The sequence below is a fragment of the Bos taurus genome, chromosome 29 (genome assembly GCF_002263795.3).
Source record: "Bos taurus isolate L1 Dominette 01449 registration number 42190680 breed Hereford chromosome 29, ARS-UCD2.0, whole genome shotgun sequence".
Classification (NCBI taxonomy): domain Eukaryota; kingdom Metazoa; phylum Chordata; class Mammalia; order Artiodactyla; family Bovidae; genus Bos; species Bos taurus.
The window spans coordinates 45,481,263-45,504,594 of record NC_037356.1 but is presented as its reverse complement, the minus strand read 5'-3'; the positions used below and the strand labels follow the sequence as shown (position 1 = coordinate 45,504,594).

Sequence of the window (23,332 nt, the reverse complement as noted above, 5' to 3'; positions counted from 1 at the left end):
AAGAGTTGGACTCTTAGTGACTTAGCAACCTTATCTTTTGCTCCTTAATTAGGTAACTTTCTTTTTTTTTTTTTAATCAGGTGACTTTCTGCCTGTCCTTCCCAGAAATCACAGCATCACCTGGAGTCACCTGGAGTTGCCAAACCTGTTCCGGGGGCCAGCTGTGTGTGAATCAGCAGGAGGCCAGACTAGCTGGAGCTTCAGTTTGGTGATTTGTCACTCAGGTGCCTCTCCACCGCCAGACGTGGGCACAGGGCATCCGGGGGACTGCACAGGCAGAGGCAGGGTGAGAGCGCACATCTGGAGGCAGAATGTCAGGCACAAAGCGCCCAGGTTCGGCAAAGCATCCAGGGTCGGAGTCCACACCAGGGTATGTGGGGTCGGGCCAGCAGCACAGGGTGGGGGAGTGGGGAAGACAAATGGGATCCCGACCCCATGGGGCCCCCAGGGCTGGGGGTCCGTGCGCCTGGGGCCTGGCTCAGCGCAGGGAGGTCGTGCTGCCCTGACCCCCGCTCCATGCCCCCACCTCAGACCCCAGTGACACCTGGGGGGTGGAGGCTCCCCAGGCCGAGGGAAAATGTGGATAGACAGGGGCCAGCCAGGTGTGACCTGGGCTGTGCTCAGGAAGTGCTGGAGGGGTTGGGACAGGGAAAGGGGGCAGTGCCTTGTAAAAACAACACTCACTGTTCATTTCTGATTTTGGGAGTGTTGCATTCTCATGGTAGAAAATTTGGAAGCTACTGAAAGATGTTGAGAAGTCAATAAAAAGTACAGGGCAGGACTTCCCTGGGAATCCAGTGGTTAAAACTAGCACACTTCGGTGCCGGTGGGGGAGGGACTGTGGAGTCACAGGACCCACGACTGAAGCTGCTATGTAGCCCCCATGAGGAGGGCTAAACCTAGGGCTATCCCTAACCCCCCTAAACAAGGGCTGACCTCAGCCCCACCAAGCCATCTGCCTCCTCATTTGATTGGGCAATGGTGGGGTGGGCCTGAGGATGTGGTCCCTGGGCTGATTCATTCTGGAGGTATTTAGCCCTAGAGAGGCTCTAGAGAGCCACGGACAAAGCCAGAGCTGGGCCGATGGGACCAGGCGCCACCGGAACTCCATCAGGGAAAGCTGGGTGGGGCGGGTGATGCTGGCGCCTCTGGGGCAGCTCTGGAACTTGAAGGCCTAAGAGTGCTCCTGGCCACCCTGGACCGAGGGTGGGCAGGGCGGGTAGCCAGAGGTGGCCCCGCAGTCCCAGCTGCTCCGGGACACGCTCAGGAGGAAATGGCCCTGGTTGTCTTGGCTCCGAGCCTGGGCCTGAGTGGGACTTCCTGATCTCCCTCTGCTCCTCTGCCATCTGGAGCAGGGACAGGGGTCTAGGTAGGACCACCCCGGGCCTGGCTGTGGGAGGGCACAACTCGGGTCCCCTTCCAGCCCAAGAAAGGGCCAGGATACCTGCCCTGCCAACCACAGGTGGGAGCAGGCAGGTCCTGGGTTCCCCCTAAGAGCTGAACTCCCGCTGCCCACCTGCTGAGGGGCCTCACCCACATGGCCAGCCTTCCCCCTCCCACCCAGCAGGACTTCCATGTCCCTGGTGTTCCCAGGCCAGGCCTGTGCTGTGCACGCCCACGAAGAAGTCTGTCCCCACTCCCCAGATGAGGAGACTGAGGCTGGGAGAGGAGGAGGGGGAGGTGCAGGGTGCCCAGTGGGGACGCTGAAACCTGCCTCACTCCATGGTCAGTGCTGAGGCAGAGGTCCTGGGCTCAGGCCTGTGAGATGTTGCTGGACCCTGAGGGTAGATGGCTCACATCGGCACACAGAAGAAAAGAGAGACACAGACAGACACAGAGAAACACACACAGACATGGGCAGAGAGACACTCAGACAGAGAGACACTCAGATAGAGAGACCTGGAGGCACAGGCGATGGTATGGTTTTGGGGCCCTGGTTGGGGTGCTCAGAGCCCTTTCTTGCTCCAAGTCCAGGTACTTCCCCTCAGAGGCCCTCCTGGGCTCCTTCTTCGCACCCCCATGCCCCATCTCCCTCCCCTCCCAGCCCTGCCAGGGTTCCCTTGGGTGTCAGATCAAGGCCAGATGGGCTCAAGGCTCCAGGCTGTCAGCTGCGCCTTCCCACGGATGCCCCGCCCACCCCATTGCTCCCTGTTCCAGGACCACCTCCCCAGGGCACAGGGAACAGTCCCATGCTCCGGGGCCCTGCGGCACACCCCAACCTCAGTTTCCCCCTCTGCCACTGCAAAGTTCTGTGGTCTCTGAGGCAAAGAACCCCTCGAGGCCCCGTGAGGGTGTCCGTGGGCCCACGTGGGTGCGAGTAGGGGCCTTGGAGGGGTGGTGGAGGTGGGGGCACCCCAACCGACGTTGCCCCCCACCCAGCAGGATGGACCCCTTCGCAGACACCCTGCAGCGGCTGCGGGAGGCCTTCGTCTCAGGGCGCACGCGGCCGGCCAAGTTCCGGGCTGCCCAGCTGAAGGGCCTGAGCCTCTTCCTGCAAGAGAACAAGCAGCTTCTGCAGGAGGCGCTGGCTCAGGACCTGTACAAGGTGGGTGGGGCAGGGGTGAGGGGAGGAGGGCAGGGGTGGGTGAGAGCAGGCAGGGGTGAGTGAGGACAGGCAGGGGTGAGGGGAGGAGGGCAGGGGTGGGTGAGGAGGGCAGGGGTGGGGGCTAGAGCCAGCTGCATCCCCAGCTCAGTCCTGTGGTTCAGCAGAGTCTTCCCTGGGCTGCTAGCTGCTCTACGTCAACAGTAAACCTGTGAGGCAGGTCTGACTGCTGTCCCATGTCACAGATGGGGAAAGTGAGGCACGTGAGAGTTAAGTCACTTGCCCAAGGTCCCACAGCCAGAAAGCGGCAGAGCCCAGGACTCATGCTCCTCACTGCAGTTCCCAGGGGCTGGCTGTGCTCACCCTGGAGACTGTCTCCGTGTCTACCCTGAGGACTCTTGGGGACCTCCAGCACTAGATGCGCTCCCCTCCCGACCCCGCCCAGGCCTAACCCCTGAATCTCACCTCCACCACAGACGGCCTTTCATTCGGAAGTTTCAGAGCTCATCCTCTGCCAGAACCAGGTCGACTTCGCTCTCAGGAACCTGCACACCTGGATGAAGGACGAGCCAGGGGCCAAGAACCTGGTGAGACCTCTGGCCAGGTGGGACAACTCCAGGGTGGCCCGGCCCAGGCCCTGGGGGAGTCACTGACTTTCTCGGGACCGCGGTCTCCTTGAGGGGACTCCACTGCACAGGCAGGTCGAGGGCTATGAGAGGTGGGCTTTGGGTTGATCCTTAGCGAGGCCTCACTGTCCGTCCCACACCCCAGATGACGCAGCTGGACTCGGTCTTCATCCGGAAGGAGCCCTTTGGCCTGGTGCTCATCCTGTCTCCCTGGAACTACCCCCTGAACCTGAGCCTGGGGCCCCTGGTGGGCGCCCTCGCTGCAGGTGAGAGGACACCTCCACCCTCACGCCCCCTGCCTGTCTTCCCAGCCTCCCCCAGAGCCAGGAAGGAGCAGGGAGCTGGCACCAGGTGGCTGAGAAGGCCTGCTTCCTGTCTGGCCACCATCCTTGGGGCTGTGTGGCCTCGGGGCCAATAGGGCACCTCTCTCAGCTGCACTAGGCCGGAGGACCGAATGGAGATGGGCGTGGCTACACATGGCCCCGCCCTCCCCCTGCCCCGCCCCGCCCCACAGGTAACTGCGTGGTGCTGAAACCTTCGGAGATCAGCAAGAGCACGATGAAGGTCCTGGCCAAGGTGCTGCCCCGATACCTGGACCAGGTGAGGGTGAGCCTGTGTCCCACATCCCCGCTCCCACCAGTGGGAGATCCTGCAGGGTCCCCTGAGCCGTGCATCCCTCCCGCCCCCTTGCAGAGCTGCTTTGCCGTGGTGCTGGGCGGGCCCGAGGAGACGGGGCGGCTGCTGGAGCACAAGTTCGACTACATCTTCTTCACGGGTGAGGGGGGCCCCGGCTGGTGTCCTGGGGAAAGAGGGATGTTGGAGAAGAGGCTGGAGAAGGCGGGGCAGGGAGGAGGCGATGGCCAGCGGTGTGGAGCATCCCTGATGGCAATCATCTGGGGCAGGTGGGCCTGGCAGGGTGCGGTCCTGGGGCTGCAGGGCGGGGACAGACCCCAGTGGGTGAGCCAGGATGGAGCCAGGAAGGTGGTGCCTGAACCATCCGGCCAAGAGCAGGTGAGTCAAATACCATGTCCCCAGGGAGCCCTCGAGTTGGCAAGATTGTCATGGCTGCTGCCGCCAAGCACCTGACGCCCGTCACGCTGGAGCTGGGAGGCAAGAACCCCTGCTACGTGGACGACAACTGCGACCCCCAGACCGTGGCCAACCGGGTGGCCTTCTTTCGCTGTTTCAACACCGGCCAGACCTGCGTGGCCCCCGACTATGTCCTGTGCAGTCCCGAGATGCAGGCGAAGCTGGTGCCCGCCCTGCAGAGCGCCATCACCCGTTTCTATGGCAACGACCCCCAGAGGTCCCCGGACCTGGGCCGCATCATCAGCCAGAAGCATTTCCAGCGGCTCCGGGGCCTGCTGAGCTGCGGCCGCGTGGTCATCGGCGGCCAGAGTGATGAAAGCGATCTCTATATCGGTGAGCCCCGCCCTCCCTGCCACTGTGCCGCACCCCCACCCCCACCCCAGGGAAGGCACCTCCACACTGGGGGCCACAGCTGGGCCCTGAGTCTGGGCTCTGAGGCTCCCACGACCCCACCGCTACAGCCCAGCCTGGTACCACGACTTTGTGACACTGGTGTTTCCTGTTGCTGGGGTCTAAGCCCACGACCCCACGACTCCACACTCTGGCCCAAGTTCTCCAAGCTCAGTTCAGTTCAGTCACTCAGTCGTGACCAACTCTTTGCGACCCCATGGACTGCAGCATGCCAAGCCTCCCTGTCCATCACCAACTCCCGGAGCTTGCTCAAACTCATGTCCATCGAGTCGGTGACGTTATCCAACCATTTCATCCTCTGTCATCCCCTTCTACCTTCAATCTTTCCCAACATCAGGGTGTTTTCCAATGAGTCAGTTCTTCGCATCAGGTGGCCATAAATTGGAGTTTCATCTTCAGCATCAGTCCTTCCAATGAATATTCAGGACTGATTTCCTTTAGGATTATTTGGGTCTCCAAGCTCAGACCCCAGAGTTCTAGGCTCAGCTTCCCAACTTCAGCCCCACGATCTGTTGCTCCAGGGGCTACACAATGCCAGGTGCTATGTGCCCACGATTCCGGTTCTCAGCTCCCACTGCCCGTCCTGAGCGTCCGCTCTGCTGTGAACAAAGAACCCTGGTCTCCTGAGCCGAACCACTCGAGGGTCTAACAGGCTGGGACCTGGGGCCTCAGACTCTGGGGTCTAAGATAGGGTCACCCTCTGACTGTGAGACCAAGGCTGGTTCTCTGGGCCCCACGGGCCCCGGTCAGGCTGGGGAGCCCCTCGTGGTCACTTCCCGGGGGCTGCGGGGAGAGTACCGTCCCTGGGACATCCAGGTCCCTGGCCCCTGACAGCCCGCGGGCCCGCCCACCATAGGCCCCGCCCGCCAGAGGCCCCGCCTACCACAGGGCCCTGCCCCTGGGCTGAGCCGGCCCCTGTCTCGGGCAGCCCCCACAGTGCTGGTGGACGTGAAGGAGACCGAGCCGGTGATGCAGGAGGAGATCTTCGGGCCCATCTTGCCCATCGTGAACGTGAGGAGCCTGGACCAGGCCATCGACTTCATCAACCGTCGGGAGAAGCCCCTGGCCCTCTACGCCTTCTCCAACAGCAGCCAGGTGGGGCTGGACGAAGGTGGGGGCAACAGAGGGGCCCAAAGGGGTGAGACTAGCCACCTCCCTTTTCCCAGCCCACTTACAAGGGTCAGGGAGCAGACAACTCCAGGGTGACTATAATCCAGGCCATTGGACGACGGCTCCCTGAATACAAGTGTCCCGCTGAGACAGGGGTGGGTTTGGTGAGGGCAGCACCAAGAACCTACCAACGGGTGGGTGGCCAGCTGCCTGCCCTGGCCGGGGCAGCCTCCACCCAGACAAGGAGGTGCCCTTTCTATCTGCCCTGCCCCAAACATCCTTCTTTTCCTAAACCGTGCAAAAGTTCTGTATGGGTGTGCAGAGCCCCTGAAGGCGGATGGGGTAGAGCAGAGGTGAGACCCTGCAGGCGGAGCCGGGCGGGCTGCCTGTCTGCTGCGGCTGCTAACCCTCACAGGCACTTCTCGGGACCGCGGGCTCCTCTTTATGAACTCAGAGGGGCGACACTTACTCAGCAGAGGATGGAGACCGGGGAGGCGCCTCTGCTCGCTGTGGAATGCGGAGCCTCCGCTCCACCCCTCACCCTGGCCTCCGCCTCCCACCAGGCAGTGAAGCAGATGCTGGACAGGACCAGCAGCGGCAACTTCGCAGGGAATCAGGGCTTCACCTTCCTGACTCTTACCTCCCTGCCATTCGGGGGAGTCGGTGAGCCCCGCCCTCCTGACCCTCACCTCCCTGCCATTCGCGGGAGTCGGTGAGCCCCGCCCTCTTCACCCTCCAGCCCCAACTCCCAGGGAAGCCCAGGTGGGCGCGCCAGACCCAGGAAGGCTCAGTTTGCCCTTCACTCACGGTTCAACCTTGATCCAGCCCCCTGGCCTCTCAGGACCTCAGTTTCCCTCTCTGCAAAATGGCTCTTCACGTGGCCTGGCTTTCCCTGGGCTCCCTGCTGGGTGGTGGGCTGCTGGTGGTGGTGGCGGGCTCCTCGGCCTCGCCTTAGACCCTCACTTCCGTGCCCGTGCAGGCCAAAGTGGGATGGGAAGATACCACGGCAAGTTCTCCTTCGACACCTTCTCCCACCACCGTGCCTGCCTGCTCTCCCACCCGGGCCTGGAGATGCTGAACAACATCCGCTACCCACCCTATTCTGACTTCGAACAGAAGCTGATCACCTGGGCCTTGGGCAGCCACAGCTGCACCCTTCTGTGAGCACCCTGCCAGCCTCCAGGTCTCTGTCCACGACCCCGGGTGCTCAGTGGCTCCCAGAAGGCAGGGGTCCTGTCCAGGAGCAGAAAGGTCCTGCCCTTGGGGCTTTGTCTGAATAGACGCCCGGCTGGACAGACCTCTGGGCCACCAGTCCAGCCCCTTTCAGGACCAGAGTCCCCTCTGCAGCTTTCTGACAGATTTGTTGACCCTCTGCTTGAACATGTCTGGTGACAGAGAACTCACCCCCTAGGCTGAGCAGCCCTGGTGGTTAGGAAGGCCTCTCTCATGTCAGAACTATAATTAGGCTCCCGAAGTACAGAGTAATTTCTAACGGCTCCAGCCACACCTGGTTTGGGAAGCTGGGTTTGTCTGGGTCTCAGCCTCCCCACCTGCAGTGAAGAACATGGGTCCTTAGAGACGTCTGTGCCCTCCAGGCCAGCATCTGCTGTGCCCGTGTCTGTCCTCCAGGGTTGCACCTGCCCCCTCACCCCTCACTCCTCTCAGCTGTCCCGACCCAGGAGGGAGCCTCACTCCCATCTCACAGGCAGGAGCCAAGGCCCGGAGAAGGCACCGACTCCCCAGGTCACACAGCCTTTCGGGGAGGGGGGTGTTGGAGCCAGTGGGGGCTGGGGGTCCTTCTACTTCCTGGGGCTCAGAGGGGCAATAGCTGGCCCACCTCCGGACTGGTCTCACCGCTGTGGCTTGCACACGTGTTGGTACACCTAGCACAGGTGTGAACACACAGATCCTCAGACAGGCAGACACGGGTGCTCACACGCACTTACTCGCACACTCGGTTGGGGCTGGAGGCTGCTGTTTCTGGGGGCTCTTGTGCCAGTTCCCTGATGCCCTTCCATTCTATGAATACCTTCTGAGGGTGTGGAGAAAAGGGAACTCCCCTACACTTTTCTGTGGGAATATAAATCCGTGCAGTTACTATGGAGAACAGTATGGAGGTTCCTTAGAAAAACTAGAAATAGAGAAACTGATGACCCAGCGATCCCACTAGTGGGCGTATATCTGGAGAAGACTAATTCAGAAAGATACATACAGCCCAATACTCATCGCAGCACTATTTACAATAGCCAAAAGATGGAAGCAACCTAGATGTCCAACAACAGATGAATGGATAAACAAGATGTGGTACATATATACACAATGAAATACCACTCAGCCATAAAAAGTATGAAATAATGTCATTTGCAGCAATGTGGATGAACCTAGAGATTATCACACTAAGTGAAGTCAGTCAGACCAAGACAAATACTACAGACTATCACTTACATGTGGAGCCACAAAAATAGTACAAATGAACTTATTTACAAAACAGAAGCAGATTCACAGACGTAGTAAACAAATTTATGGTTACCAAAGGGGAAGTGGGAGAGGGATCCATTCGGTGTATGGGATTAACATACACAAACTACTATATATAAAATAAGCCACAAGGTCCTACTATACAGCAGAGGGAACTATATTCAATATCTTATGCTAAACTGTAATGGAAATTATTTGAAAAATATATACATAAAACACAACATTGTGACTCGACTATGTTGTTTGGTCACTAAATCGTGTCCAACTCTGCGGCCCCATGGACTGCAGCACACCAGGCTTGTGGGCCCTTCACCATTTCCCGGAGCTTGCTTAATCTCATGTCCATCGAGTTGGTGATGGCATCCAGCCATCTCATCCTCTGTCATCCCCTTCTCCTCCTGCCCTCAATCTTTCCCAGCATCAGAGTCTTTTCCAGTGAGTCGACTCTGCATCAGGTGGCCAAAGTATTGGAGCTTCAGCTTCAGCATCGGTCCTTCCAATGAATAGTCAGGGTTAATTTCCTTCAGGATTGACTGGTTTGATCTCCTTGCTGTCTAAGGGCCTCTCAACTCTCCTTCAATCTAAAAAATAAATTAATAATAAAAAATACATGTATATATAAAAACACCTTCTGAGACACAGAAGCTGGACCTCAGCCAAGGGAGCTTAACTTTCCAGGACCCCCTAATGCTGTCCTTCCCAGAGCAGGAGGCCCCACACCTCCTGGCAGGAAGCATCCGGGTCTCCAGAAACTGCCCCCCATAGCTGGGGGCTGCTGATCAGGCCCCCCTTCCTTCCCAGGAGGCCCAGCGGCCTGGGCGGGCCCCTTGAACAAAGGCTGTGGCTTCTGACTCATAAAGTGGGTCTCCGAGGTCCCTGCCCTGGGAGAAGCAGGAAGCAGGGAGCAGGGACCCTCAGGCGGGCAGACACACTCACCCACCGGCTCCCTCCACCACCGCTGCCCGGGATCGGCCAAGTCGCTGAGCTTCTGGAGCCCAGGTCTCGAGCCGCAGTGCAGCAGGAATGAGAGCTGTGCTCCCTCTGCGGGTCTCCAGGGTCCTGGCCTGGGACCCTAATGCTGAGGCAGCCCGAGCGTGGGTTGGAAAGGAGTTTGCAGGGACAGAGCACTGCAGAAGGGACTGAGTGGACAGCAGGGGACAGAGATGATGAGGGCGCTGCAAATGCAGCCCACCGCCCCCCTGACAGGCCAGGGAGAGCCTAAAGTTTTCTCCTGTTAGTCGCCAGTTTTATAGCCTCAAGACAAAATTCCTGCTAGGAGGTTAGGTGATTGGTTAGGGCGTGGAGAGAGACTGCTGGGGTGCACATTCTAGCCTAATTTGGGGTCAGGAAGCCTACAGTGATGATGGGCGGGGGGAGGAGGCTTTGGGCAACAAAGGGGATCTGTCGGGCCCGGAGCTGACCTTGCTTCTGGGCTCCGTGTCAGTGGCCTTGGTACAAGGCCTCCCACCTGTGGCCTTGGGGCAGGACTCAGCATCTAAAGAAGGTCTCTGCCCTCCCTTTGCTCCAGATCCCCGGAGGGCGCTAGGACGGACCCCCACCCCCCTGGATGACCCAGCCTCAGACTTCAACCCCGTCCACCCCCGCCAGCTACCTTATGGAGGTGCCAGCACCCCGACAGGCCCCACAGGCCCCGCCGTCCAGGTGGAGGGGGGACAGAAGAAAGCATGTGAGCTGGGCGCTGTAGAGAGGGCTGGACTGGAGGGAGCCCCGGCTGCTGGGCTGGCTCTGGAGCCAGACCGAGACCTCCTGGGAGGACAAGGGCTGGTCGTAAAGAAGGCCTGGGACCAGCTGCCCGGGGGAGACCCAGCCTCAGGGTCCTGGCATGGGAACCCAGTAGGCGCTGGGGGCTTAGTCTTCATCTTGCCCTCCCTGTGCCTTGAGACCAGCAGGACGATGGTGGGCTCAGATTGGACACCTGCCAGTTCGGGCCCTAGAGCAGCAGACCAGGACACTCAGGAGCTGGTGAAGACACGACTGAGGTCCGGGTCTATGTCGAGGTGGCAGCAGGCCACCAGCACAGGCAGGGTGGAGAAGCTGGGTCTCTGCAGCTCCCCCAGGGCCCGCGGCCGGTGCCCGGCCGGGTAGATGCCAGCCATCTCATTGCCGCGGTGGCCCTGTCACTGCCGGGGGTGGGGGGCAGGACCTCTCAGGCACCAGCAGCGAGCACGTGGCCAGTGTGGGGGCGGCTCACCTAGAGGGTGGAGCTGCTCAGGCAACCCTGGCACTGACGCTGGACCCAGTGCCGGGGAAGGCAGGCGGGGGCGCCTTGACAACCTGGACACTCCTCCCTCACCGTGGAAGGGAGAGGGTGTGGAGCAGGCACCACCCAGTTCACCTGCTGGGAGGGGCAAATACGGAACTCTCTCTTTCATTAAACCCTCTCGTGGATTCTGTGAGCATCCCTATGCGCATTAGCAGGAAGTCCAGCGTCTCCCTCTCCCCATCTCCCCTTCCTCGCTGTTACGGGAACTGGGTCATCCTGCTCTACAACTGGAGAGGAGGAGGTTGGCAAGAAGAGGCAGCCCACCAGCTGCAGCTCTATAGGGCCCGCCACATGGGGTCGCTGTTGAGCAACACCCCTGCCCGCCATGGGCCCTCGGGTCCTGCAGTCCCAGAGGCAGGGCCCTAGCCTGCTTAATAACTGTTCCCCAGGGAGAGCTGGACCTTATATAAGGCTAAACGCCAAAGAACTGATGCTTTGAATTGTGGTGCTGGAGAAGACTCTTGAGAGTCCCTTGGACTGCAAGGAGATCAAACCAGTCAATCCTAAAGGAAATCAACACTGAATATTCACTGGAAGGGCTGATGCTGAAACTCCAATACTTTGGCCACCTGATGCAAAGAGCCGACTCAATGGAAAAAGATCCTGATGCTGGGAAAGATTGAAGGCGGGAGGAGAAGAGGGCAACAGAGGATGAAAAGGTTGGATGGAATCACCAACTCAATGGACGTGAGCTTGAGCAAACTTTGGGAGAGAGTGAAGGACAGGGGAACCTGGTGTGCTGCAGTCCATGGGGTGGCAAAGAGTTGGATACGACTGAGCGACTGAGCAACAACAGCAGCAAAGCCCCTCAACTGGCCTTCAGAGGTGGGAGGAGCTTCAGCGAGGACCAGCTGTTGGCACTGGCCCTCCCGCCCTGTGCTCCTGAGCCCAGGGACCAGCCGGAGCAGCTTCCTCCGTGGGTTTCCATCTCAGGGGCCTCCACCTCTTTCCTTCGTCAGCCCTGCTCATCCCTCCTGGGGAAGCAGAGATCTGGCTCCCACAGCAAGCCGAGCCTCCCGCCGAGGGCACAGCAAAATGGGGGTGCAAAGAGAAATATTAGGAAGAGGCTGACATGTCAAAAATATGATCCTTTTTAAAGGACCAAATAACAGTGACAAGAAAAAGTCAGAACTTGGCTGGACTTCTCTGCTCTTATTACAGCTTCAGGTTTTATTTTGAGGTGTCACGTTACTTGTAACATTACGGTGGAGGAAACGCTGTCCTTTCAGTGTTTGGGGCTACAGACCCATCTTCTCTGCAGATGCTAAATAGTGATTTTGAGTGATTTCTCCCACAATTTAAGATTTTATTTAATACACTTTTATATTGTAGTTACTACGTGTCAGACACTGGTTTTTGTTCTGTTTTGTTTTGTTTTATGTGTCCGGATTATTCAGCTTATAGGATCTCAACTCCCCAGGGATCGAACCTGAGACCACCATAGTGAGAGCACTGAGTCTTAGTCACTGGACTGCCAGGGAATTCCCCCCAAACCCTGTTTTAAGCACTATTAGCTGTTTAATTTAAACCTCAGGATGATAGGAGGAGATCGTATAATCCCAGTTTTACAGATGGGAAAGCTGAGACCCAGAGAAGTTAAATGCCTTGCTCAAGATCACACAGATACCAAGGCTTTGAAGCCAGACTTCGCCATCCGCACCTGTGACCACCAGGGCACACAAGGGCAAGCATCTTTCTGAGGTAACTGGGGTCTCCATTTCTACACACAGCCAGCTGGCGTCTCAGCAGACACCCCGTTGCGTTGACTGAGGAAGTGAAGGGGCAGGTGGGCAGGGCCATCAGTGAGGGGCATCTCTTGGCAGTCCCTGCTGGGTTGCCCCCTTTGGGGCCAGGGCAGAGGTTGGCCCCAGCAGCCTTGGCCCCTGGGTCCTCTCCCAGGACCAAGCCTTCCGGCCACTGTGACTCATCTTCCAGATGTTCAGTGGTGAGGACGTGCTCTGTGAGGGGGAGCCCACCGCATACCCCATTTCATCAACACGGCGCCAACCATGAGACGGGCATTGTCTTCATCCAAACAGAGAAGCTCACGTTCTCCAGGCCTGCCCTGCCCACACTGGCCCCCCGCCCCAGCCTGGGCCCACAACCCAGGCCACACCTGCCTGGCCTCAGACCTCCCTTCTGAGCAGTGGGTCCTGAGACACAATCTGCAGCCCAGGGCCCCTCTCTGCCCCCCACTGTGTGCCACGTTTCTTGCCGAACCCGCACCTCCATGCCTCAGTTTCCCATTCTATAAAATGGAAGGTGTCCAGGGGTCCACAGCTCCTGTCCTCTCTCCTGTGCGGGAGAGGACCCGTCTCTGTGACCTCGGGATCTGGGGCAGGTCTGCCTCAGGGTGGTCTTAGACCTGCTGTGTGTTCTGTGGCCAGGGCTGACTGTCTCTGTGCCCACACTGTTTCATCACAGCCCAGGGGGAAGATCCCATAGTGCGTGGGGGTGGGGGTGGGACTTGAAGAAAGATTGCCCTGGGGCCAGCAGGGGGGCTTTCAGAGGAGGCCATGGTCCAGAGGAGGGCTCCAAACCCCCTATGTTCACAGGCCCACAGAGTCGATCTGGGAGGGCAGAAGTGTGTGGCTGTGTATGTGCCCATGTGTGCAGGTGTCCAGGCATGTCTGCCCAGGCGCTGTATAGGTGAGCACACATTTTTCTGAGAGCCTCAGCACTTTGGCCCTTCTTCCAGAAGGATCCATATGTGGCTGGTGGCACAGCCCAGATGCGTGTTTCCAGGTGTGTAATGAGCCCAGTGCTCATGGGACTCAGGGGGCGTCAAGGCTGGGGAAGGGGTGCAGCTCAACAAGGCTCTCCCCATCTGGGACCACCTGCCCAGGTGCAGGGGTGCAGGGAGGAGGTACAGGTAGGGCAGGTAGGGTGGGGGAAGTCCCAGCAGGGAGGTTGAGACGGTCAGCGTCCGGGAGGAAGCAGGCCCAGTCCTGCCCCTGGGGTCCCCTCTGTCCTGACCAGGCACTCTCTGCACTGTCCACCACAGGGCCATGCTGGCCGGGGCGGGATGGGGCCTGGGCATGGCCTCACCGTCCAGGCCTCCCCACCCCTGTGCCTGAGAGCTTCGCTCCTGCCTGACATGGGGGCTGGAGGAGCCCGGAGCTCCGTCCTCCCCAGCTCTCCCTGCCTGGGCCCTCTACACCCTCACCCGGCCCATCCATCTCCCCGCGGCCACTGCCGCGCTGCCTCCTGCTATTGAGCAGCGAGATGAGAAGGTGTGAAGGATATGGGGGCACCCGGGACAGGCTGGCAGGCAAGATGGATGAGGGGGCAGGGGGCCAGGAGGTGCCTCGGGCAGGAAGAGCGGACTGGCTGGGGAAGAGGCTGTGCAGAAGGGAGGCGTGCCTGCGTGTGTGTGCGCGCGCATGCGTGTAAGAGACAGCATGTGTTTCTGTGCAGAGGAGAATGTGCACTTGTGCACACGAGTGGTGGCAGGTCACTGAGTCTTGAGTCTGTGTGTGCCCATGGGTTGGCATGCCAGTGAGCTCACATACATGTGGCAGGCTTCCCATCTCACAGACCAAAGGCGAGTGCAAACACGCACACACACACACACACACACACACCCAGAAGCCAGTAGGCCCCCAGGCCCCTGGGAGTCCAGGCTGAGGGGGCGCCAACCCCATCACTTCTCCCATCTCCCCCCTGCCCCACCGTGGCTCCTGGGACAGGGTAGCATGGCTCCACCTCACTAGGCGGCCCCTGGGAGCCTCTGGGACTCTCCCTCACAAGGGCAGAGGACTTGCTGCATCCTGCCCAGCAGCAGACCCCAGGGCTGGGTCTGTGCCAGGGTTGGCCCTCACTCTCCCGGTGGGATTCCTCCCAGCCTGGCCCCAGGGACCTGGGGCATGGGGCGGCGGGGGGGGGGTGGTGGTGAGGCAGCAGCCCCCCTGAGCTGAGGGAGGAGAGTTTGCCCCCAGTGTGTGGGTCCGGGAGGGGCCGGGGTGTCACGCTGTCCCCAGAGCTCGACTGTGGAGGAGCTGTGGGGTCCAGTCGACTTTGGGAACCGTGATCGGGCACGCTAGGCCCAGCCCAGTGCGCTCTCGAGCCTGGTGCCCCAGCCAGGGCCCTAGAGTGGGCCAACCCAGGGTTAGTCCGATGACCTGCGCTGGGCCACACCGCAGGAAGCAGCGTGGGGGGACCCCCCTCCCTTTCTGACTGGCCATCTGCGTGTTCCGTGAATGCCCCACTCCAGATAGCCAGGGGCTGCTGGGGAAGGTGCCCGGTCAGGACTTGCCCCCAAGGCCTCTGACCTGGGCCAGCCTTCCCCGACCCTGTGGGGACCGTGTAGGCACCATCAGCCAAGATGGGGACAGCTTACTGCACCCCCCAGACGGGGCCAGCCCATCCCAGGCAGAAGCGATTATGCACTTAGTTCAGTTGGGGAAACCGAGGCTCAGGGCTGTCAGGTCCTGCCGGTGTCACAGCTCATAGGCTGAGCGGTCAGGAGGACCTGGCCTCCCACCCCCCAGTCCAGGGTGGGACTCTGCTTCTGCTCATACACGTGGCTGCTGCCCCCTTGCCTTTCCGGCCCAAGGTCCCTGGTGATTGCATGACAGCAGCTCCCGGTCAGGGGTCTGGGTCCCGGGAAGAGGGCAGCGCCTCTGCCATTCAGCCTTCCATGCTTCTACCGCAGCTCCTCGACCTCCCCGAGGCCCTGTCAGCCCTGGCCCCTCCATTCAGCCGGGCCCAGACCCCTGCGGATCTCCCAGCCTGTCCTGGAGATGGGCCCCGGCCCTGCGTGCATCTGGGCCCATTGATCAGGAATGGCTGGGGGGCTCCAATGGGAGGGGAGGAAGCCAGGAGCAGGGACCGGGAGGGGGAGAGGCGGCCTCGCCACGTCAGCGCTTCCCCACCTGCCCTCCTCCCGCACAGCATCGCGCCTGCAGCTGGAGGAGCCCAGCCCGGGGCCTCGAGCAGTCCAGTCTGAGGGTGGCTTGCAGAAGGGGCTCTGCACACCCCAGAGCCGAGGTCCCACCTGCAGAGACCAGGTGCCTGGCTTGAGGAGAGAACCAAGACGTAGACGATCCAGGAAGGAAGGACAGACCTGCCAGGAGGCTGGGGACCGAGGGAGGGCCTGAGCACCGAGCGGTGCTGCCGATGGACCGGGAGACCAGGAGAGGCTGACCACCGGGGCGGCAGGCAGGGGCCCCAGCTGAACCACTGTCTCCAGGAACCGGAAGTCCGGGCTGTCCCATGGCAGGTAAGGGGCAGGCGGCCAAGGCAGTCCCACAAGTGGGTTCAAGCTCCGGGGTGGGTGGGGTGGGGCTGGGTCTAAGCTTAGGGGACCAGGGAAACCCTACTGTACCCAGGGCCTGGGCAAGAGGATGGGGCAGAGGCAGCCCAGGCTGAGGCCTCAGGCCCCACCAAGGCGGGGCCCATGCAGCCATCCAAGTGCAAATGTGGGAGTGCTGATAGGCAGCAGGATAGAGCCATTTCTGGGAGGTGAAAGCCTTATCAGGCATGGGGGACCTTGGGCCTGGCCCCTCCTTTCTATGGGCCTCACCCCTTGTGTATCAAGGTGGACAAGGAGCCGCAACTTCCCCTCCAAATCTGACTCCATGTCGGTGGAAATTGGCAATCAAGAGGTGTTGGCTTTCAGAGGAAGTGGGCAGAGGACAGGCCCCTCCCCAGAGTTACTGAGGGCAGCACAGGGCAGCATGTAAACCAGGAGGGGCAGGGTATAGGCTCAGAAGACTGGGGAGCCAGTAACCAGCCTGCGAAGCCCCCAGGCCCAGCAAAACCATGAGCCTCTTTCCCCTGGGACACATCACCAAAGACGCTGGGGCTGGCGTTGGTTATCTGGATAATGTACCTGCCCCAGCAGGACAGCTAAGTGATGGGCAGCTGCCCACCTGATGGCCTGGTCCAGGTGATGGGGGACATCGGCCCATCCACCCTTCATCTCTGGGGGATTTAGACCTGATATGGCCCGTCCCCTTTCAGTAAGACCCACCCATCCCCAGACTGCAGAGCTTCCAGGGACTTTAGTGAGGTGCCACTTCTCACACGTGGCTCTCAGGGCTGCTGAGGATGGGGCCACTGACCTTGGACCCCACACTCTCACCTGGTACCTGCTATGCACTGGCTCTGGCCAGGTGCTGCCCGCCTGTCAACTCATCACAGGAAACTGTGATCATCCCAGGAAACTCCCTCCATCCATGGATCTGTCCATCCATCCATCCATCCAGCACCATAATTCTACGTCTGCCCAGGGGATCACACAGTTTTACTAGGTTCTCAACCCATGTGGGGCTGCTAGAAATGAACAGTCTGCTTTTCAGGATGTCTTTTCTAGTTTTAAAATTTTGTGTTAAAATATACATAACATGGGTCTTCCCTGATGGCTCAGACAGTAAAGAATCCGCCTGTAATGCAGGACACCCAGGTCTGATCCTTGAGTCGGGAAGATCCCCTGGAGAAGGGCATGGCAACCCAATCCAGTATTCTTGCCTGGAGATTTCATGGACAGAGGAACGTGGCAGACAAGAGTCCATGGGGTCTCAAAGAGTCAGACATGACTAGCGACTAACAGTTTCTTTTTCACTTTTTCAAACATAACATCAAAACTATCATTTTAAGTATTTTTAAGTGTTCAGTGGCATTAAGCACATTCATATTGGTGTGCAACCATCACCACCATCTATCTCCAGAACTTTCTGCATCTTGCAAAGCTGAAACACTGTCCCCATTGAACATTAATTCATTCCCTCTCCCTGCCCCTGGCAACCGCCATCCACTTTCTGTTTATGAATTTCGCTACGAGGCACCTCTTATGAATGGAATCATACAGTCTTTGTCCTTTTGTGACTGGCTTGTTTTACTTAGCATAACATCCTCAAGGGTCATCCATGTCATGGTCTGCATCATAATACCCTTCCTTTCAAAGACTGAATAATATTTCCTTGTCTGGATACACACGTTCTTATCCATTCATCCATCAGTGGACAGACACTAGGTTTGCATCCACATTTTAGCTGTTGCGAACAATGCTGCTCTGAATACCAATGAACCCGTATCTGTTCAGCTACTTGCTCTTGGTTCTTTTGGGCATTCCAGTATTCTTGCCTGGAGAATTCCATGGATAGAGGAAGCTGGCAGGCTGTAGTCCACAGGGTCACAAAGAGTCAGACATGGGCTTCCCAAGTGGCACAGTGGTAAGGAATCTGCCCGCCAATGCAGGAGACTCAAGGAGTCAGACGTGACTAACACTTCCACTTTTCGTAGTAATTCTATCTTTCATATTTTGAGGAACCATCAGTGGTCTTCCACAGGGGCTACACCGTCTAACATTCCACCAGCAATGCACAAAGGTTCCAATTTCTCTACATCTTCACCAACACGTGTAACACTCTTTTGGTTATTGTTTTTGTTACTTGCTTTGGTTTTTGGTAATAGCCATCCTCGTAGGTATAAAGTATCTCATTGTAGTTAAAAGAAATTTTTTTTAATAAGAAGGATGGAGCCATGGCAAACTTTTGCACAAGCCATGTGCCAGGACTGCAGACCAAAAATGGGCTCTTTTATCTTTTTAAGATTTATTTTTGGCTGCTCTGGGTCTTCGTTGCTGCATGCAGGGGTCATTCTTTGTGGTGGTGCTTGGGCTTCTCATCATGGTGGCTTCTCTTGAGGCAGAACACGGCCTCTAGGGTCCGTGGGCTTCAGGAGTTACGACACACAGGCTTAGTTGCTCTGTGCCACGTGAGATTTTCCCGGACCGGGGATCAAACCCGTATCCCCTGCATTGGCAGTTGGATTCTTAACTACTAGGCCACCAGGGAAGCCCAAAAGAGGGGCTCTTAAGAAAAAAGTGAGGAGGCCAGAGAGGAAAGATGTTAGAACTGGCTTGGAGAATCCCATGGACAGAAGAGCCTGGTGGGCAACAGTTCATGGGGTCACAAAGAGTCAGACGTGACTGAGTGATTAACACAACTTCAGGGTCAGAGATAGGTAAGAGTCATTCACAGTAATTTGGGGATCTCCTTCAGCTCAGTGTTCCTTAAGCAGCAAGAGGAAGCCAGGTCTGCACAGAACTGAGAAAGACTCCCCCACCCCCACCCCCCCACAACCCCACCTGTACCATCATCCATAACAAGGTCCTTTCTGAAGGGCCTACTGCGTGTCAGGCCCTGTGTGTGTCTTCATGAATCCTCATGTCAGCTCAATAAGACAGATTTAAGAACTCCTTGGGACAGATGTGGAAACTGAGGTTCCAGGAGGTGAAATAATTTGCTCAAGGCCACACAGCCTCCTGATGGCACAAAGATTCCCTGGGAAGCCAGACAGGTCCTGTCTCTGGCCTCCAGGAGCTTTAAGTGAACATTTACCTCATGAAGTGATGCTGAGTTAGGGATACTATGGGAACACAGGCCTGGCGATCAGGGAGGGCTTCCTGGAAGAAGAGGCATCTTAGTGCAGCCTGAAAGATGAAGGCTGGCCAGGTGGAGTGGCGGGGGGTGAGGAGAACAGAGGCCAAAGGCCCACATCCTGTCCTCTCTCCCCAGCCTTCCTCTCTGCTAGCCTTGGGGTATTTGCCCCCTCAGAGACCTACACACTGCCCACGACCAGCTCCAGCTGGGAGCCCCAGCCAGACTCCATGTTACCATCAGGCCCTTCCACCGCTTCCACAGGGGCCCCAGCGGTGGCTGAGCCCACTGAGCAGGGCCCCAAGAACCCACGTGTGTCCAGTGTGACGGTTCAGCTGGAGATGAAGGCTCTGTGGGAAGAGTTCAACCAGCTGGGCACAGAGATGATCGTCACCAAGGCGGGCAGGTATGAGCACGGGGGCGTGAGGGGGTGGTGGGAGGGGGGACAGGCTGGAACCATGCCGGGGCTGCTGAGCACCCCCTCCCGCAGGAGGATGTTCCCCACCTTCCAGGTGAAGATACTGGGCATGGACTCGCTGGCTGACTACGCCCTGCTCATGGATTTTGTGCCTTTGGACGACAAGAGATACAGGTCTGGGGCTTGCAGCTTAGACTTCAGGCACTGAGACGGGGAAGCAGAAGCCCACCCGCTCCCTGGGTGAACAGGGGCCAGTCGGAGCCATGTCGGGGGTCTATCCCTGCCAGGCAGGGATGGAGGGGGCTAGCCCGGGGCGGCAGGCGTGACTGCGGGGACCCCAGACCGGACACCCTTCTGGAGCCTCTGGTTCCTCTTGTGCATATGGGCCAGCACGTGGGCAGTAGGGGACATGTTGACCCCCGTCAGTCTTGGCTCCAGGTGGGGGCAGCAGAGAGACGAGGTAGGCGCCCTGGGGTGCAGTCAGGGCGCCCTCGCCACCTCGCTCCGTCCCCAGGTATGCCTTCCACAGCTCCGCCTGGCTGGTGGCAGGCAAGGCGGACCCGGCCACGCCCGGCCGCGTGCACTTCCACCCCGACTCACCGGCCAAGGGCGCGCAGTGGATGCGTCAGATTGTGTCCTTTGACAAGCTCAAGCTGACCAACAACCTGCTGGATGAAAACGGCCACGTGAGGCCCGGGCCACCGTGGGGAGGGGTTGGGCCAGGACAGGGGACACTGGGGCCTGAGTGTGATGGAGCCTGGGGCCAGAACCGGCTGGGGCTTTGATGCCCAATTCCACCTGGCCAGGGGGTCGGACAGCAGAGGGAACTGCCCAGGCCCACCACAAACGCAGGAACATAGCATCGTTGACACTTTGTCCAAGGCAAAGATCAGGCTGATGTCAGGAGAAAAAGGAAACAGGGAAGGGGTCTCAGACAGAGTGGCAACTGAGGCTATTTGAAGAGAAGTCTGATGGAGTGGAGGAGGGAGCCTGTGTATATAGAAGAGGGAGCTATGGCAGGCAGAGGAGCCAGCGAGTGCAAAGGCCCTGAGGCAGGAGGATACTGGGGAGTCAGAGGACCTGCAAGGAGGCTCCGTGTGGCTGGAGTGGAGCGAGAAGCGGCAGCGGGAGGGGAAGAGATACTAGGGGTGGCCTTCGCTGATCTGCAGGACCAGCTGGCTGTGGAGAGGATTCAGATCTTTACTCTGTGTGGGGTGGGAGACACGGATGGGGGGTGGTGGTTCTGAGCTGCAGCTCATGAGGGCTGCTATGTGGAAAATAGGCAGAGGCACCAAGTAGAGGCAGGGAGCGCAGCTGGGAGGTGGCTGCAGAAATCCAGGAGGAAGATGGTGGTGGTTGGGCGGCGTGGAGGCCACAGGGTAGGAGAGGTGGTCAGATCCCAAACCATCCTGTGATGGCTGGGATGTGGGAGTGAGAGAGGCCAAGCCTCCTGAAAGCTCAGACACAAAGGGGCCTTTGACTCAGAACTGCAGACTCGCAACCTCACACGCGGCACCAGCAGTTATGAGACGGGGCGGGGGTGGGGGGCCCTGGAGGAAGGGCGTCAGCCTCAGTGAAGGCTGGCTGCCGCCGCCTGCCCGCCCCACAGATCATCCTCAACTCCATGCACCGCTACCAGCCGCGTTTCCACGTGGTCTTCGTGGACCCGCGCAAAGACAGCGAGCGCTATGCCCAGGAGAACTTCAAGTCCTTCATCTTTGCGGAGACCCAGTTCACGGCCGTGACGGCGTATCAGAACCACCAGGTGCGTCAGGCCACAGTTCCCGACCTGACTCCCCTAGTCCATCACGTGGGAGAAACTGAAGTACCAGGTTCTTAGGCCCGACAGGCGCACAGAGCCCTGCTCATCTCTCCTTCTGGGACTCCATGGGCATCAGCCCACAGTCATTCCCCTGCCTTCACGCCCACTGTCTCTGTGGTTCCTGGACTGAGAGGCCCAGGGCCTCCAGATTGCGGGGATCCAGGGAGGAGAGGGTGGCTAGCCTGGGGCCCCACAGCCTCTCCCCAACTCAAGGCTGACCTCTAACTACACTCTCTCCTCTGCAGATCACCCAGCTGAAAATTGCCAGCAATCCTTTTGCCAAGGGCTTTCGGGAGAGTGACCCAGACTCCTGGTACCGTCTGGCCCCATCCTCTCACCCCATTTCTATCCCTAGGCATCTATTAAGGTCTCAGCTCCTGACCCTTCCTTCAGGCTCACAGCCACTGGCTTGTCCTGGGGTCCCACTGCCTGACTCAGACCATGACCCTTGCCCTGGGCTCCCCACCATGACCTCTGCCCCCATTCCTGCTTGCCCCACCTCCAGGCCTACATCTCCACGGGCTCCCCACCATGACCCCTGCCCCCATTCCTGCTTGCCCCACCTCCAGGCCTATATCTCCACGGCCCCTGCTCAGCGTCCCGACCCGGAGTCGCAGCAGCCTCAGCCCCCGCCTGCTGAAAGGCTCCACTGAGCGGGAGAAAGGTCAGCCCCCAGGCCCACAGACACTGTGGGACTGGAGCCCGCTGAGTGGGAAGGAAGGGAGGGGACAGGGCCACAGGGCCCTGAGGAAGGAGCTGTAGACTGCTCAGCAAGCTCACCAGGCATCTGTGTGGACAGAGAGGGGAAGCAGAAATGTCTGAGACAATTTTGGACCCAGGGCAGGGAGAACAGTTGGGTAGGGACTAGTTGTGGAGAGCAGGGGTGGTAGGGGGTGAGGGTGGAGGTCTGGTAGACTTCCTGGAGGAGGCGGTTCCTGAGCTGGGCCTTGGAGGACTGAGAAGGAGGGAGGAGGAGGGGAAGAAATTCCAGGCAGAGGCAAGAGCAAGCACAGAGGCTAAGCGCTGGGCAACTTGAGAAAGGAGAGCAGCAGGCTCTTAGACCAGTGGGCTGAAGGCGTGAGGGGAGGCCTGGGGTCCACTCAGACCACGCCCTCCCCCCTTAGACCCCAACAAAGCCTTCACCTCCAGGATCCCCGCGAGGCTCCACCATCAGCTGCTGGCCCGCCCTGAGGCACTGCTGGCCCCAGCCACCTACCCGCCCCTCACCTACCAGGGCCTGTACCCTGGAGCCTCAAGCCCTGTCCAACCAAGGGCCCGACCAACACCATACCCCCTCCCCAATATCCAGGCCGACAGGGACCAGGGAGGCCTGCCCCTCCCAGCGGGGCTGGGGCTCCTCGCCCCCACTGCAATGTGCCTGGGGCCTGGCCAGGACCCACAGTGACGGTGGGGGCCCTGTGGACAGAGTCCTCTCACCCTGGGGCCCACTCTCTTCAGCCTTACTTCTGCAGAGACCCCCCGCCCCCACACCTCCCTTGACCAGGAGAGCAGGGCAGGTGGAAGCCCAGAGAGGAAAGCGACCTGCCCAGAGTTACCAGGCTGAGGTGGTGCCAGGCTTGGAACTGGACCCCCTATCTCCAAGCTGCCCCCTCTGCCCTGGGGGCGACTCCTCCAAACCCTGCTTTACCTTTCTCTTCCCTCCAACATTAAACCATACGGAATGGGTGGTCAGAGCACTTCTGTCCTCGGAGGTCAGGGTGGAGGGCCTCAGGAAAGCCCACACCTCAGAGTCTGGGCTGCAGACATCACAAAGCTCTGCTCCGTGCTGCTGGCATCCCAGGGAGCAGAGTCATGGTAAAGTTGGCAACACAACCTGAGTGGCAGGGCTGTGAGGGAGGTTGTAATCCTGCCCTCTGCCTCGCCGCCCAGATGAGGACCAAATCTGCAGCTCAGGGAGGCACTGCTCAAAGTCGAAGCAAAGCATGGGACACCTGCCATTTCACGTTTAAGTGCTGTGTGCAAAACCAGGGTGTCTGGTCCTTGGCGGGGGGAGGGGGGTTGCCACAGTCTGGCAGAGGGGTGCAGCACGCCACTGGCAGTGACCACAGGGGTCAAGGTGGGGGTGGCGCGATGAGTTTGAGAATTCAATCAAAATTCCAGGCAGGAGAGCTTCTAGAGAAAATGACCAGCACCTGTAAGAGTAGAAG

At 59.3% G+C, this 23,332-nt stretch overlaps 2 protein-coding genes across 4 annotated transcripts; both read left to right on the top strand.

Annotated features, from left to right (window-relative positions):
• Nucleotides 1-202: 202 nt before the first annotated feature.
• Nucleotides 203-8,477, top strand: LOC508879 (aldehyde dehydrogenase family 3 member B1-like). 3 transcript variants are annotated; one of them, XM_002699367.6, is made up of 10 exons: nt 203-370; nt 2,383-2,545; nt 3,019-3,129; nt 3,314-3,434; nt 3,683-3,768; nt 3,862-3,943; nt 4,204-4,590; nt 5,597-5,763; nt 6,342-6,441; nt 6,758-8,477. In XM_002699367.6, the coding sequence occupies exons 1-10, from the start codon at nt 312-314 to the stop codon at nt 6,940-6,942; spliced, it is 1,461 nt and encodes a 486-aa protein (XP_002699413.1). In that variant the 5' UTR covers nt 203-311; the 3' UTR covers nt 6,943-8,477. The 3 variants fall into 3 exon arrangements, with proteins under 3 accessions (XP_002699413.1, XP_010819484.1, XP_015316799.1); XM_010821182.4 differs by having other exon boundaries at nt 2,380-2,545; XM_015461313.3 differs by having other exon boundaries at nt 2,380-2,545; nt 6,342-6,490.
• A 2,204-nt stretch (nt 8,478-10,681) lies between these two features.
• TBX10 (T-box transcription factor 10) lies at nt 10,682-22,851 on the top strand. The gene is made up of 8 exons (XM_015461300.2): nt 10,682-10,877; nt 13,676-13,773; nt 18,972-19,516; nt 19,857-20,028; nt 20,952-21,107; nt 21,410-21,477; nt 21,734-21,828; nt 22,289-22,851. Exons 1-8 carry the CDS (start codon nt 10,682-10,684, stop codon nt 22,567-22,569), a joined length of 1,611 nt encoding a protein of 536 aa, XP_015316786.1. The 3' UTR covers nt 22,570-22,851.
• Nucleotides 22,852-23,332: the final 481 nt, after the last annotated feature.

Excerpts from the sequence above, each read along its gene's own strand:
- LOC508879 (XM_010821182.4), top strand. The coding sequence starts at position 312 with ATGTCAGGCACAAAGCGCCCAGGTTCGGCAAAGCATCCAGGGTCGGAG. Across the intron at positions 4,591-5,596 it reads TGAAAGCGATCTCTATATCG|CCCCCACAGTGCTGGTGGAC; the intron begins GTGAGCCCCGCC and ends TGTCTCGGGCAG. Across the intron at positions 6,442-6,757 it reads CCTGCCATTCGGGGGAGTCG|GCCAAAGTGGGATGGGAAGA; the intron begins GTGAGCCCCGCC and ends GTGCCCGTGCAG.
- TBX10 (XM_015461300.2), top strand. The coding sequence starts at position 10,682 with ATGCGCATTAGCAGGAAGTCCAGCGTCTCCCTCTCCCCATCTCCCCTT. Across the intron at positions 10,878-13,675 it reads TGCCCGCCATGGGCCCTCGG|CTCTCCCTGCCTGGGCCCTC; the intron begins GTCCTGCAGTCC and ends CGTCCTCCCCAG. Across the intron at positions 21,108-21,409 it reads CGGCGTATCAGAACCACCAG|ATCACCCAGCTGAAAATTGC; the intron begins GTGCGTCAGGCC and ends TCTCCTCTGCAG.